At 32.8% G+C, this 17,134-nt stretch overlaps 2 protein-coding genes and 1 long non-coding RNA gene across 3 annotated transcripts; all 3 read right to left on the reverse strand.

The window, feature by feature from the left end:
• Positions 1-4,087: 4,087 nt before the first annotated feature.
• On the reverse strand, positions 4,088-11,075 carry LOC145109006 (LEAF RUST 10 DISEASE-RESISTANCE LOCUS RECEPTOR-LIKE PROTEIN KINASE-like 1.4). Its single transcript, XM_079046107.1, has 5 exons — positions 10,212-11,075; positions 6,404-7,282; positions 6,192-6,221; positions 5,783-6,097; positions 4,088-5,293 (listed from the first exon to the last, which is right to left on the reverse strand). The coding sequence occupies exons 1-5, from the start codon at positions 10,960-10,962 to the stop codon at positions 4,344-4,346; spliced, it is 2,925 nt and encodes a 974-aa protein (XP_078902233.1). The 5' UTR covers positions 10,963-11,075; the 3' UTR covers positions 4,088-4,343.
• Positions 11,076-11,167: 92 nt separating this feature from the next.
• LOC145109009 (putative glutamine amidotransferase GAT1_2.1) lies at positions 11,168-13,091 on the reverse strand. The gene is made up of 4 exons (XM_079046109.1): positions 12,960-13,091; positions 11,935-12,674; positions 11,643-11,849; positions 11,168-11,555 (listed from the first exon to the last, which is right to left on the reverse strand). The coding sequence occupies exons 1-4, from the start codon at positions 13,048-13,050 to the stop codon at positions 11,301-11,303; spliced, it is 1,293 nt and encodes a 430-aa protein (XP_078902235.1). The 5' UTR covers positions 13,051-13,091; the 3' UTR covers positions 11,168-11,300.
• Positions 13,092-14,784: 1,693 nt separating this feature from the next.
• LOC145169129 (uncharacterized) lies at positions 14,785-16,752 on the reverse strand. Its single transcript, XR_013742325.1, has 3 exons — positions 16,425-16,752; positions 16,176-16,255; positions 14,785-14,917 (listed from the first exon to the last, which is right to left on the reverse strand). It is a non-coding gene; the product is annotated as an uncharacterized LOC145169129 (long non-coding RNA).
• Positions 16,753-17,134: the final 382 nt, after the last annotated feature.

A 17,134-nucleotide genomic window follows, 5' to 3' on the forward strand; every position in this document is an offset into this window, starting at 1 on the left:
GATTTACAAAACAGAAATTATGATAGAAAAATTTGTGTGTCATAATCTGCCAGTCATAAAGCCTTTATAGTATGATTAATGAGTTGTATGTCATGAAAGCTGTAAAACACGTGTCATAAAACTCCAGTCATAAATATACACAAGTAATACCATTTTCATTATTCAATAATGGAAGTTAAAGTTCGCGTAAATCCTTTAAGGCTCTAGTGAGACACCGTACCTATCTAGCGTACACTTTACGTCCTGCTTTATAACCAGAGTCTCCTAGAGGGAGAGTGACACCGTTGTGTATAGATGTATACGGGATTGACAACCGCACTTAGGGATTAACAATACTAATTTGGTTTACGCGAAGCTTACACTTCACAGGTTTTATTAAAATATAAAACTGCATATCATTTTTTTTAGTACACAGTCACTTACACTTCTGGTCTTAGGGTTAAGACTACCATTTACTTATAAGAAAATATTGGATTTTCTGGTAACTTACTCTTTACAATTACAAACATAAGAAATCAAAGGACATGCATGCATATATTCACAGTTTTGGAACGAGACTTACAAACCATTTTCGTAGAAAATATTGGATTTTCTGGAGTTATACAAACTATTACAAACAAGGATGTTACAAACACTTATCATACAAATATGCTTATGAACTCACCAACATTCAATGTTGACGATTTTCTAAATGACTTGTATTCTCATGGAACCAGTAAACAGGTACCTAAGAACCGGATTTGCGGCATTTTGGAATATCATACTTTATGTTACTTTTGTGTAATTGACGAACAAATACAAATTGTAAACAATGTATGTTGGTATCTCTTAATGTATGTTGTTGGTTGCTATATTTCATTCATATTCAATTGTAATGATACTATACAATGATGACATCCACCCCCGGACGTTTCCGCCGTCCTGGTTCGGGGGTGTGACATGTATGTTCAAGAAAACCCAATGAACTTAACCTTTTGTCTAGAAAAGCCCAACTAATTTACACTTTTGTTCGATTCACATTAGGGTCAACCGAATAATGAAAGTCAACGAATGACATGACTTATGATGTGCAATTAAATATCAATAAAATGACTTGTAAGAGTAACGAAGTTTCGAAGCCTTGCAAAAAACCTCAATCATGTTTTGTCTGTTCAAAGAAAACCCAACGAACTTATGCTTTTGTTCAGCTCTCATTAGAGGCAACCAAATTCATTAGGTATACAATTAGTTGGCAAATGACATGACATTATATATAATGACATGGCATAAATAGATTAGAATTGTCCTTTATATATCGATTTAAGGCTTGGAGAAGAGAAAAATAAACGACGTATGTGTTCGTTCTCTTGTAATGGCTACTTCTTGTTCCTCTCAATCATTGATGTCCAACTCAAGATCTACAAAGAAGATATTTGATGATGCAAATCCTTGTGGATGTGGACGCCCTTCTTGGATTTGGACATCTAGAACGGAGGATCACCCAGAAAAAAGGTTCAGGGCTTGTTTGAACAGATGGGTAAGTGTAACTGAAAGCTTTATCATGTCCATCTTCTATCTATTTGTCTGGTTCTTTGAAAAACAAGAACTTATTTAGATGAACATGATAAGACTTTCAATTACACTTACCTATCTGTTCGAATAAGCCATGAACTTTTTCTTTGGATGATCCTTCGTTCTAGATGTCTAAATCCGAGAAGGGCGTCCACATCCACAAGGGTTTGCATCATCAAAATATCTTCTTTTTAGATCTTGAATTGGACATGAACAATTAAGATGAAGAGGAAGTACTAGTCATTACAAGAGATCGAACACATACGTTGTCTGTTTTTCTCTTCTCCAATCCCTAAATCGATATAAAGGGCAATTCTAATATGTTTATTCCATGTCATTAAATATAATGTCATGTCATTTGCCAACTAATTGTATACCTAATGAATCTAGTTATCTCTAATGAGAATTGAACAAAAGTGTAAGTTCGTTGGGTTTTTTTAATAGACAAAACATGATTGAGGTTTTTTGAACGGTTTAGAAACTTTGTTGGTATTAAAAGTCATTTTCCTGATATTTAATTTCACGTCATAAGCCATGTCATTCATTGACTTTCATCATCCGGTTGACCCTAATGAGAATTAAACAAAAGTGTATGTTAGTTGGACTTTTTTAGACAAAAAGCTAAGTTCGTTGAGTATTCTTGAACAAACAAAACATAATTGGGGTTTTTTTTGAACGGTTGGAAACTTCGTTGGGCTTATAAGTCACTAGGTTATAACCCGTGGAAACTACGGTCGGTATATTTAAAAATTTTATATAGATAAAAAATAGTAAATGTCAAAAAAAAAACAAGATATTATCGATTGTAAGTAATTATGAGTTAATTTGTTAAGCAAAATAAACATAATAATTTTATTAGGATATGATTTTGTATTTTCAAAATTTGAATTGAATTTGATTTGTTACAAAAAAAAGGAAATAATAAAATTCATAAAAAAATGCCACGTGTGAAAGAAACATTCTAAAAAACTGACACGTGTCATTTTTAGGTTTCATTTATTAGAAGACTAGGTTATAACCCGTGGAAACCACGGTAGTTATGTTTAAAGTTTTTATTATATAGACAAAAATAAGATTAAATGTCAACATAATAAAAAGTAATGTATTTCAGATTGTAAGTAAAGTCGGATGAATTTGATAAGTAAAAAAGAAAATCTTTTAAATTACATTTTGAAACACTTCTTTGTATATATCATTTGACGTTTTGTTATTTGACGTTTTATTGGTTAAATTACAATTTTTATCTAAAAAATCAATACTTCAATCATTATATGCTCATTTTTTCTGGATAAAGCAGCATATAAATTTTGTAAACTAAAATTTAACAATAATAATTTATTGTGTTGAAAAAAGGCTGTAAACGTATTTCTGATTGAAAGTAAACTAATATAATTTTTGATAATTATTTAAAGATAAAAAAGTAATTACATGGGTAAAAACTTATTGGAAAAAAAATTACATGGACTTATGCCGGTACACTAACAAAATATAGGGATTAAATTCAAACTTTAAATAAGAAGCATGAAATTGGATTAGAGGAGGTATAAGAATTTTTAAATCAAAGATGGTTTACCAGTTACCAGAAAAAAACGGAAAAATTGAAAATTCCTTATAAATACTTCTTAGTTTTTCGATAAATTTATGTTATTAGGGTAGGATGTTTTTTAAAATTTTAAATGAAAGATTTTTAAAATTACCAAAAAAAATGGAAATTTGAATTTTGAATTTTGAATTCCTCATAAATATTTTCCGGAAAATAAGGAAATACCAAAAAAAAATTAAAAATTAGGAATTTCTTAAAAATTGACACGTGTCAATTAGTCTACTTAGAAATGGGACATATGGCATTTAAAGGTTTTGTTTATTAAAGGAGGTAGATGTAGATGTAGATGAAGATTTTCCCTAGGAAAATAAGTCACCAAAAAGTGTCGCTAAAGACTGTCACAAGAAGGGATTCCCTCGGAAATGCCTAACAAAATCTTTCCAAATAGTGCCACTAAAAAAGGGATTTCCACGGAAATGCCTCGGAATTATTTTCCTCGGAAATGCTTCGGAATTATGTTCCATCAGAAAAGTCTCTCGGAAGCCAAGCAAAATGACATGTATGAGAAAAGTAAGGGAACTTCCGACCTAAGTACTTTGTTTGAAGTGTCGCTGAATAAGTGTCAGAAATCCCTCCGAAAAAGTTCCTAGGACATATTTTCGGTTGTATTTTTTGTCGGAAAGGTGTTGCTACAGATTTCCAACCGTTTTTCCTTTCATTTCTAGTAGTGTGGATCATATATGCTCTTCTGTTTAATGATTATTTTTTTCCAAATTTATTGTATACGCCTTCCCATGTACGAAATTTAATTATTATTGCAGATTAAGAAATGAAAGAAACAATGTTATGATCAGTTACTCCGAACCAAACGGGTCATTTTACAGAATTTTCGGTGTTTCGTTATGATATTAACTCTTTGTTCCATTTTTATTAAATGAATATATATCTTAGGTACATGTTTTGCATATAATGGAGACCAGGATCTGGAGTGTATAAATTGAAGATGGCTAAAAGGCCCTATACTATATATATATACACAAGAATCTTACGTGACACAGGTGAATATTGTTCATACATTGCATTTACTTTACACACACCACACACGTCGCACTAGGATAATTCTCTTACGTTTGATCAATTTAGATTAATGAACATCAAAACTAAAGTCACATACCAAAAAGTGATCATGATTGTAACAAAACTCAAAACACAGTGCATAACCAAACTCTTAAGATGCAAGAAAGTTCGATCAACCATCAGAAGAATTTGGCAATGACCCATTAACCAATTTGTTAGTAACACCATACTCCGGGGATGGTGGTTGTGTATTATGATCCTTAAACAGCCCACACTCGACCACAAAATCAACAACCTCCGGTTTCTGAGCATTCATTTCATCATTCTGAATCCCTCTCAAAATCTCCACCACCTCCTTCATCGTCGGCCTCATATCCGCCTCCGGTTGCAGACACCGGAAACCCAACTCCGCCACCAATGTAACCATCCGCCTCACCTCCCCATCACTCTCAAACCCAATCCTCTCATCCACCAACTCCCCCAACATATGATTCTGAATCTTACTAACCCCCATTGCAGCCAAGTTTATATCGAGCCTATCTCTATTAGTATCAACAGCTTGTAAAGAAGATATGAGCTCAATCAAAACCACCCCGAAACTATACACATCACTCTTGTCAGTCAACTGGTAACATTGGTAGTATTCGGGGTCCACATAGCCAGGTGTCCCCTGTGGGGCCGTTGAGACATGTGTCGCGTTGTTTGGAAACAATCTTGATAAACCAAAATCAGCAACTTTGACTTTGAAAGTTTTGTCTAAGAGAATGTTGTTGGTTTTCACATCGCGATGTATGATGTCGGATTCATGGAGGTAGGCTAGTGCTTCGGCTGTTTCTATGGCGATGTTGAGGCGTATAGACCATGGAAACATGTTTGAATTTGAATTTGAATTTGAGTTTGATAGTTTTCCATGAAGATGATCGCCTACTGTGCCATTTGGAACGTATTCGTATACGAGTAGTAGTTCGCGGCTTCGTTTTGATGTGCATCCGTATAGTTTTACGAGGTTTTTGTGTTGTAATTTTGTCAAGATTTTAATTTCGTTCATGAATTGATGTACGCGTTTGAAATTGTTCTCGTATAAACGTTTCACTGCTACTTCTCGCCCATCGAGAAGCTTACCTAGAGAATTTCAAGATTTATTCTGTTAGATATGTGGAGTCTTTGATTTTATCTAGCTCTGATACCATGTTAGATATGTGGAATTTTTTATTTTCTCTCGAAAGAAGAGGTGGGACTATGACATACATATCTAGAGTCAGATAGGACTGTGTCTTGCTGATGTGAGACTCTGACGTACATATATAGATATGTGAAATTTTTGATATTCTCTCGAAAAGAGAAGTGGGACTCTGACGTACATATATAAAGTCAAATAGGACTGTGTCTAGCTGATTTGAGACTCTGGCGTACATATATGGATATGTGAAATTCTTGATTTTCACATATCTGTTGATTTTAGCTTTGATACCATGTTAGATATGTAAAATTCTTGATTTTCTCTCGAAAAGAGAGCTGGGACTCTGACATACATATATAGAGACAGATTGGACTGTGTCTAGCTGATGTGAGACTCTACGTTTATAGTATTTAAGGATTATAGTATTTTACCATGATAAACAGTTCCATAACCACCGTCACCGAGTTCTCTTGAATCATTGAAGTTATCGGTAGCTAGTTCTAGTTCTTCATAGGTAAAAACTTGAGCTCCAAAATAGGAGCAGTTTGTGAAGTCTTTAGTTGTTGGTGAAGGATATGAAGGGATGCTAGAACTCAAATTAGATTGGGTATAACTCGTTAGTCCTTTGCCCTCGGTTTTTAAGGATGATGCTTCTTTTCTATTACGCCTTTTCCTCCTTTGTTTACAAACAAAGATTCCCAATCCCACACCAAAAACTACAACAATTGCTCCAAGGGTGGAAAGGACTAGAATTCAAAGAAAAAAAATAATATTTAGTTACTTGAAATGATGATTAAGAAAGAAATTTAAGTCTATTTAATAACAGAATGGAATCCATACTTATAAACACAGATCCTTTCTTTGAACTCCCTGCAAATAAGCAAAATTTCAAGAAAATGTTAGCTACAAAATCCTCCCATCAAGATATTTACTAGAAACCCATAAAAGGTTCAACAATTTCAACAAAAATATAACTAATGTGATGAGCAAATGCATTTTAGTTGTTGGTTTTAAGTGATATAATATATATGAGAAGGCATTATGTCGAACACCTGGTGGAATACATATACTACTGTTGCAAATACAAATGGGTTGGCTTGTAGCAATGTTGAATCCACAATGCCCTTGCAACCTACCACACTCTAAACACTTCTCATCAAACGGATTACTGTAGGTAACCTGAAAACCCATAGTCAAAGCTTCTGCAAGAGTCAACATACTTTGATTGAGATCATCAGCAACAGTTCTTAACAACGGAGTCCTCACACCCTTAAAACAGTGTATCATCTTTAATATCGGTTCAATAGGAACATTCCCGATTAAAAAGTACGAATCTGTAAGATCCACACCACCTACATCACAAAAAAACCGGTGTTGTGGTTGGATAGGCATGAGCGACGAACTACATCCAAAGAAAATGGTGAGATCAACATTCTCAATGCCACCAGCATCAAAGTAATTCGAATCGAGAGTCGAATTAAGAAAGGTGGTAGGACAAGGATTGTTCCATAAGTCCGATCTGGCTAGTACGAGGGTTTTTCCGGTCATGTTAGCTTCGAGAACCCGGTAAGTAACTGGTTCGGAGATTAACTCGGGGTACTCGTTTGTAGTACAGGTAAGTCGGAATTCAGGTGGACCACAGTGATCGGGTCGATCACCTCCGGTGAAAGGGTAGCTGAGGTTGTGGATGTTGCCACAAGAGAAATTTCCGTCGCAGCCAGGGAAGGAGGGGAAGGTGGGTTCTGTAAGAGATACGGTGAGGTGGCCGGAGTAGAGGAGGAGGAGGAGGAAGGTGGCGGAGGAGAGATACGGCGGAGGCATTTTGGGAGAGATTGTAATAGTGAAAGGCCATTTTAATCGGCCAAAAAGTGGCACAAAGGTTTTGAAATTAACGGGAAAAATCCGAAACTTGAGTAGTTTGATTCGGGGCCCTGAAATTAATATACGATTTTTCAGTCACTTTTTGTTGGTTTTATCTTCCATGTGTTTTATTCTAATCACAAAACGAAGATGACATCCGTAAAGTTATAAGAAAACGGAAATAAAATGAATAAAAAGAAGAAAAAAAACCATGTGGTTCTTCAAAAGTATACATTAAACAAATTACAAAAAGTATAGTAAGTAATGGTGGGCAAAAAATTAATCTCTTAAAACTTAATATACCATTGGTTAAATTACATAGAAATCATAGTAGTTTGGATTTTTTGTTTTTCTCTAAGTAAAGAAAATATCTTTTTCTGAGTTAACAAAAAAGGCCATTGGTAATCAATCATTCTCCTATAGTGGATGTTCAAACAGATGCATGGAAGCCTTGCATCGTGACTTTCCTTCCTTTCACCTTGAGGACAAAGTGGCTCTTTAGGGACATGAGTTGGGGAATCCTTTTGTAATGGAGGGGTAAATTAGAAATTTATTTGTTAGTATGTTGTCCTTTAAGTAGGCTTGAGAAATAAGGTAGAGGCATCTTTTGTGAATTGGGAAGAATTTTGGAGAGAACTAGATCGATTCTCGAACGTCTAGTAAGAATTAAGAGGGTAAATACTTGATGAATTTCTTTTTATTAAGTTAGTTCATAGCACACATATCCACCGATTATAATTGGTAAATACTTGATCAACGATGGTGCACATAATGATGATTGAAATATGTGGATTTGACTAAGTCATGGTTCTAGGGGTTTCAATTCCAACAACTGATTTTGAAGAGAATAGTTAGAAGAACGATGTGGTGGTGGCCGGAGGTGTTTATCTTCTTGTCGTGGCGAATGACAATGTGGTGGTGGTGGGAGGTGGTTATGTTCTCATGGTGGTTGAGACAATGAAAAATGGTGGTGGCGGGCAGTGGCTGTTAGGTTTTAAGCACTTCAACAACTTGATAAATGATTTAACACAAAGTAATAATTAGGGCTGGCAAAATTGTACCATGAACAACCAACCAACATGCTACCAATCGAACCAAGAAAGTTGGTAGCCAATATAGTTGGTAGTCAACATGTTTGGTTGGTAGTACCGTACCAATTGAGCAATGTTTGTACGGTAATGGTACAAAAGTTATAATACCATGGTAAGATCGTACAAACCAATTCCTTTATTATATATATATATATATATATATATATATATATATATATATATATATATATATATATATATATATATATATATAAACAAAATCGTATATTTCAACTGCTAATTGTGTTTAGTGCTTACATTTTTAAGAACATTATACAATTCGTTTGGTCGCATTAGTCAACAGTTGTTACCACGTTAAAGCACAAAATGAAAACGTTACTTTAGCGTTAGTTCAATAAAATTCTTTTGTAAACTAAAAGAACTACATAACTATTTTCTATATTAAACATCAAAATTACTCAATGTCTTTGCTTATTTTTAAATCTTACAATAGAAAATTAAAAGAAGTTGGTATATACCATTACCAATTTGTATCAACTAAACTTGTTGGTAGTCAACTATATTGGTACCAAGTATACTTAGTACGGTATCAGCAGTAATTTTTTGTTATCAATTATAGTTTGTACGGTACACGGTTTAGAGAAAAATGAATTGGTACCGTACCAATTCCAACGCTAGTAATAATACAAGCGAAAACAACGATACAATCAATTTATGTGGTATGTCTACGACAAAAACAAGAGAGAGAGAGAGAGAGAGAGAGAGAGAGAGAGATTTTGTTGTTTTATGCCGAATAAATATCTGATAGAAAACATTAGGTTATACGAATTGTTTGAGTATAAATACTAGTTGTTTGAAATAAAACCAAAATATCAAACTCTAATACTGTGATGAAATATAAAGGCAAATATGATATAGGAATGGATGTGAGGAAGGGAGGTGGGGGTAGGGGTAGCAATATTGGCTATTAATCTGTCATTATTAAAATTATGACTTTAACCACTTTTTATGACTTTGTCAAATTAAAGAAAAATAAATTGGTATGAAGTACAATGCCATAAATTTAAAACAAGATAAAGTGGTGTAAATTACGCGAGAAATTCTTTAATTGAGAAGTCTTTCATTATTTATTAATCTACCACGGACCAACAACTATCATTTGAATAATGTACCATGGGAAGAACCACAACTATTTATATATTTTGCAGGCTTTTTAATCTAATATCTACTTTATTAATATATAATTTATGCAACGTTCATCTTAGTTAATTTCATTATAAAATGCTCTTTCTATATTAAAATAATGAAGCGTTAGTTGAGTAAGTATATTAACAACTAAAAAGATATACTTATGAGAAACCACGTCAAGATAAACATGTATAACGTGAACTCTAATTCTTAAGTCATAAGAAACGTATACTTTTGCACGTCAATTTTCAAAAGACCAAAATATTTGATTTGTATAACTTATTAAATAACATATTTCACTCTAAAAGAGTTACTTATACATTCTAAATGTCATTTAAGTCAAGATTTTAGGGTATTTAAACTCAACTCAAGTGGTCAAATTAATTACCGTAAATTCTAATCCACCATGCTTAAATTTGAATCGAACTCTCCTTCTAAACAAAACATAGGTTTCTTATCATTACCATACTTTGGCTAGAGGTATACACAAAAAGACCAAAGCTTACAAACTTTTTCATACTTTTCCAGACTGCCTAGTTGACGCCCGGTTGAACAGACCTAATTTTTGTATCCGAAATGGCCAGTCTAGAAGCCGATCATCAAAGTATTTTCTGGACTGAAAATTTTTAGGCTTTTACCAGACCGGCCAAAATCTTTTGGCCAGTCTTGCATAGTCCATATGGACCTCTAATTTGTCAATAACCTAATCATAAATATAATTCATTTTGATAAAAAAACCAAATAAAAAATAGTTTCTTACTTGATGAGGGTGATGACTCGTCTCGAGTTTTGTTAACTCCGTCACAACTATCTGCCAAAAAAACCTGATTCGGGCAGCTACAGCCGGTCAGGCGTGTACTATTATCATACATGCACTGTCCGCCAGACTGCCTGCACCCAGTGCAAATCTCATCATCCACCTTCCACCTAACCTCAAACCCGTTTCCCACAACCCGACCCGACGCATTCGGCTCCACAAACTCAACCGGAACCGGAACCACAACACTACTTCCACAATCCCCGGGCCCATGTACCCCTACTGTCAAAAAGACCGGTTTACCCCCATTGTTACCACACAAATCAAACCCACCTCCCATTCCGGTCCAAGAATCCGGGCACCCAAAAAGGAAGCTCATGTTCATGTAGCCGGAATTGAAATCGAAAAGGTTGTAATCCATGGTGGTGTTGACTTGATCTTGTGGACAGATTGACTCGATCATATCTTCTCTAACAATCTTCAAAATCTGGACCGTTGGATCGATGTTCTGAATCTGGTAAGTCATGTTCTTGATGGTAAAGGTAGGTGGGTTATGTTCATCACAGTTTATTTCAAAACCCGGGTACCCGCAGTTTGTGGGGTCGTTTTGTCTCCGAAATGGAAATTGGAAGCCCGAAATAGTCCCACAAGTGAAAGAATCATTGCATGTGCCATAGAATTTGTCTATGGTGGTTGAACATTCTCCAAGAACAATCAAAGTAAGAAAATTTAGGAGAAAATGTTTGGGATTCATGGAGGATTAGAGAGGATTTGGGTTGTGAAATTCCCAGAAATGGATAGATTCTTGGATGGTTTCAAAGATAGGATAAAGTTGACTTAGGAGTTATGTATAAAATAGCTATGAGTTGTTCTTATGTCGATTTCTCGTTGACTTTTGATTCTTCAAGACTCGTTGACTTTTATAGTGCTGGATTGTAGTTTTAAGCTATACAAGTATATATATGTAATATATTAATAGTGTAAGTTTATAATATTCCATGAGATACTTTACAAGGTTTGATGTTATCTAAATCAGAAGCTTTTTTTTTATTCTTTTGAGAAACAAAATAATAAGTTCAAAAAGTGTGTGAATCAGGAAGATCGATCAAGACTCGCAGAATCTTGAAGCTTTTTGTCTAACACTTCAGAGCTTATCTTCTCCATCATGTGGTAGAATAAAGCTAAATCAGATAACTGTTCTACTGTCATTTTCCCCATCATAACTCTCGCTAATTTCTCTCTTTCTTCATTTAGCTTCATTTTCTCCATGTATGAAGATGAATTTCTTACTGTTGCTCCCATTTGTTTCAATCTCTTCTCTTGTTGCAAACTTAACGCTGTGTTTGACTGAAATCGATTAAAAAACTCCATGATTGAGTGAAGAGAAGAATATGTGTTTTTATGATGGTGGTTTAGTTCATGTATATACATTACCTCAAGAAATTCTGCTCCTGGTTTGAGATCAGACTCTTCAGATGGATGAAAATTGTTACCTGTTGCATATATGTTTCTTGCAAGAGAGAAGCTATGAACAATAAGCTTTCTTCTTTGTTCCAAATCTTTATCAAGCTTTAAAGAATTCTCTACTTTCAACATGTTGTTAAGCTTCTTCTGATATGCCAACACAGCTTTCACAAATTCCTTCAAACAAAGGAAAATTCAGTCTACAATGGCGAAGATTAAAAAAAAAGTTCATTGAAAGAGAAGATTATTAGATTCTATTCACCTTATAAGCAGCAGGGCATCCAGGATAATCGAATTCATTTGAAGCATTTGAAGCTAATCTCCTCATTCGCTCAGGATGAAACTGTAACCCCATTATAAACTTACCCTCTTCAGGATTATAAGAGTCAGGATCATAAAACCCTTCAATCAATCCATCTGGTGCAAACGCCATGGGCTTGAAACGTTGTGCTAATCTCTTAACCCCTTGATGATGATAACTATTGACTTTAATCTCCATCTTGTCATGTTCAAGAGAATCGTGAAACCATTGATGCAAAGGGGTGTTCTTCACAATGTTCACCAAATGTCTATGTCCATCGTAGTTTTCATAATCGATATGACTCACTTTCTTCACTTGGGGAGAGTTTTTCGTTATTTCCTTCTCAATGTCTTGGTAAAGCGTACCTCCACATGCTACATTTAGAATTTGTGAACCTCTGCATATTCCCAAGTAAGGAATGTTTCGTTCTAAGCAGAGTTTTGCAAGAGATAGTTCGATAATGTCCTTTTCTTTGTCGATTGTGGTGTCGCTGGAATGGAGGAGTCTGATTTCATCCAACTCTTCGGGTGATAGAATCGTTGTTTCTGATTCGTAAAGTGATGGATCGATGTCTTCTCCTTCACATAGAAGAACTCCATGGATTGGCTCAAAGCTCTCTAGTAACATGTTGACTCCGGTCACTCGAGGTACAATCACTGGAACAGCTCCATATCCGACAATTAGATCTAGATGATATTCACCTGATAAGATAAGTACTATTAGGTCACAGAAAAACAAAATTCGCACTGAAAATCTTAACATGGATTCAAGTAGTTCGTGCAATTGAATACTAAATTGGATCGAATCGAAGTGAGGACTAACTATTTAACAATAGATCATGAAAAAACTTCAAATTAATCAAAGGAATGTGTACATGCATGAGAAAAAGACGATGATTATAAAGTTCGTGATTCGATTGGGGTTGCATGAGAAGTTGAAAATGAGTGATTGATCAGAAGAATAAACGAAGTAGAAGTATCATATACCGACGAAATCGACGAACTTGTTCTTGCGAAGGCTTCGTCTGGATACTATGAGCACGCGAGGTAAGATGGTGGCGAGATCGGTGGTTAACATGGCGGTGTGAGTTTGAGAGAAGGCAAGAAGGTGCGGTGCAATCGCGATTTGCTTATGAAAAACAATATTTATATTGTTTAATAACTATCAAATATTTAAAACGATTTTTAAGTTTCTTACATAATTAACATCTTTAAAATTTAGTATGAACGTCCTAAACTCGTGAAAGTTGAAAATTAATTTTGACGAAGATACATTTGCAAAATTCGAAAGATATTTACAGCGTGTTTGGCAATAACTACTTCCAAGCTTTTAATAAAAAATTTTGTTTGCCAAAACAAAAATTTAGTTTTTAATTTAAACAAAAAAACTTGAATTTAAAAGTTACTCATCTAACGATTTTAAAAAAACTATTAAACTTTTTTAACCAAGTTTTAAAATTGTCCTTAAAATATATTTATTTAATTTTTTTAAACAATTCAAACAATTTATAAGATGCAATAAATATCATTATGCCACATGTAGATATACATTTGTTAAAGAACAACCGTAAAAGTAACACGTAAAAGAAAAGCATATCTTGCTGACGTATTTCACCTCTTGTGTCCAAAGTTGATCCATTTTTTAATGGGAAGTTGATTTTTTTTTTTTTTATCTATTTATTAAAACAATTTATTAAGACGAATCAAAACCATAAATAAAAATATCACTTTCATTTTCTATTACCAATTCCATATTTCCATTGATCAAATTAATTTCAAAAATTATTTTTTATTTCTTTCCGGTAGAAATTAAATATTCTTTTATATTTTCTTTCTATTTATTCTCGTACCCGTCAAATATTTACGTGTCATCTTCTCTAATAAATGAAGATTTTTTTTGTCACATGTCATCTTCTCCTTCATTTTGACACTTGTCATTTTATGAGAGTTTTAGAATTTTTATTTTCCACTTGTCATTTTTTAGGGATTTCCATTTTCTTAAAATAAAATTCCATAAAATTGCAATGAGTTTTATAAGGAAATAAAATCATCCTATTGATTTGATAATAAATTCTCATAAATCCTCCAAACGATTTAATTTCTTTTGCAAATGTTCCAAAAGATTACATTCTGTTATGTAAATTATTACTTTATAAAACATTTCATGTTTATATATTGATATTAAATTTTTATTTTTAATAAACCCGTGTAATACACGGGTCTCACACCTAGTATTTAATAAAATTAATAATATTTTAATCTACTTGTTACCATTTAATATGGACCGCAAGACTAATAGGAAGAAAGTGTTAGAAGATATATAATTTCTCGTCTAATAATCATTCTAAATTAGTTAACTAGGTGTAAGACCTTTGTATTACACGAGTTTATTAAAAAAAAATTAATATCAACTTGTAAAGTTTAAGGATATTTTAAAGTGATACTTTCATATATATGCACAAAGGCGTTGATGAATAAGTATGCAATTGAATCGAAAGTAATAAGAATTAGTATTGACATATTGTAAATAATTGTTATGAACTATAAACTTCCAAATATTTTTTGAACACTAACTTACATATATTGCAATTATAATATAAATAATCTAATTAAAAAACATAATAAATGAAATGTTACCGTCTGTCCATCAAAATCATTCCAATAAGATGGATTTGATGAGGGTTATTGCAAACTGTCTACTTTCAAAGAGGGATGATTTTGACCTTAATTGTATAGTCATCTTTTGATAAGGCATGGTCACTAAGCATGATAATTTTACTTGGACCTATATAAACCTGTAATGAAATAGCACTGTAGCAACATACTTATATCCATTTCATATAAATGAGATATAATTACAAATTACAAATAGTAATATACAAATCAGAAAAAATTATAAAACCATTCTCCCCTTTTAAGAACTTTACCATTCTGCCTCCTCTGCGCTGTTAACAATCAAAATTAACAATTTTAACATATCTAGGAACATATTTCTAATTTTAAAAAAAAACTTAATTACAAATGACAGTTTCTAAAAGTTTTACAACAACCGCACATGTGATCTCAACCTCGGCCGTGTATCAACCAACGACAACGGAAAAATTTCAAACCATCTTTTAACAACAACATTTTAATAAACTTATGTGATTTCACATACATGAGTAGAGGAATCCAGAAAGGGCAAGAATGGAACAAATATGTTTGAAAGAATAACTAAGACACTACATCATAAGATTGGCAATTATAGACATTGTAGAAATATATCTAATTATCAACATTAAAAATACTATGTAGTGTACTCAAAAAGGACAAAGTAAGCACATAATCATGAAACTCAAAAATTAAAACAAATTACCAATTATGCCACTGTCTATAAAAAGATGCAGTTATATAACTGTAGCAACAATTGTTTTCTGCCCAGGGGTCAATAGAGTCTTTTACATCCTACTTTTTATATAAATCATTATATATCAAACTATTAATTCCTATATATAAATTCTAAAATCTAATCATCATCTAACTTGGTGTTGCATCAACTATAAACATAAATCAAAAGTCAAAAAAATAAAACCCGGTCAATATTGGTGAAAGAAGAAGAGGATCAAAACACAAAAGCATTGTTCTTGAACTGAAGAATAGCATCTAATAACCATTAAAATCGGGACAAAAAGTAAATTAGGGGTAAAATAGTCCAAAATTTCTAACAAAACCAAATCAAACAGTTTATTAAATCTGCATATAGTGTGGAGATGAGAAATACAAACATAACATTGAAATCATATGTTCCATGACTAATTGAGGTTAAGTTTCTCAGGTTACAAATAACAATCATTATTCAAATTGATACATATAAGGAGAAGAGAGTAGGTACAAATCAAAAGTGACCATTTGGGTGTTATTTGTCCTTGGTAACCATTTAAAAATCGTAAATCTAGTAAAATAGCATCCAATAACCATTAAAAACGACTTAGGGGTTAAATAGTCCAAAATTTATAACAAACACCAAATCAAGCAGTTTATTAAATTTGTAAATAGTTCGAAAATGAGAAAAACAAACATAACACTGAAATCAGATGTTCCTTGACTAATTAATAATTACAAGTACAATGTCATTTAAGTATCACAAACACATTACTGTTTATACCCAGTAACAGAAAAACATTGAATTCGTAAATTATCGCATAAAGATGAGCAGATTAGTACCTGATTTTGCAGTTTACAGAAATACGATGAGTTGAAGCGGAGAAAGGACTAACAATTAAGAAAATATCGATCATATGATACTGATAAGAAGAAAATTTCGAATCAGTAATGGAGAAATCATAGAAAATCAGATTGGAATTACATCGAGCATGTGGTGGACATATATCAAATGGTGTTTTTAAACAAATTTTACAGAAAGAAGAAAACGAAATTGATAGGGTTTTCTTAAAAATACATTGAGATACTAACCTTTTGTGCTCCTTAGTCTTCTTGATTCCGGTTTTACCTATCTTCAACTTTTCACAGTGAAAAAATTGTTGTGGTAATAACATTATAAGAACCAATATATAGTCAAAAGAAATTTTTTGATTGAACTGAATTTGGAGTGTAATATGGAAACTATTTGAATGTGATTTCCGATTGAAAGAAATATGCAAAAGAAAATCTTTCATTGACCGAATCCTAAAATTAAAAACATATATCATACTGAGGGTAGAATTCGATTTGAAGTAAATCAAGAAAAAGTTTTGAAATAGGAATTGATTCATGAAATCAAGCCGTAAATTTGTAAAGAATCAATATAACTGATGCTTGATTGTTGGAGAATCAAAATTAAATTGAAGACTTTCCGAATATACGTTTAAAAAAATTAGCTGAATCGTTTGATTTTTTTCATTTAATTTAGACATATACGTTTTTATTAGGTGGCACTATCTTATACCGACAAATGGAAATGATTTAATTGTAAATTATCAGAATTTGACATTTAACATGCCATGTGGCAAAAAAGTTCTTTATTTATTAGCTAGGATTAACATTAGATTTGTGAATAACAATACCTCTTCTTACCTTACGGATATATATGACATTCACTAAACCACGTCAATCATTGTGTTTTTATGTGTTTAATTTTCTGGATTATTTTACATGTGATATCAAATTCATTGTTTGTTTTCTTG

This window comes from Lactuca virosa, chromosome 4 (genome assembly GCF_052849685.1).
Source record: "Lactuca virosa cultivar CGN04683 chromosome 4, Lactuca_virosa_CGN04683_v6, whole genome shotgun sequence".
NCBI lineage: Eukaryota > Viridiplantae > Streptophyta > Magnoliopsida > Asterales > Asteraceae > Lactuca > Lactuca virosa.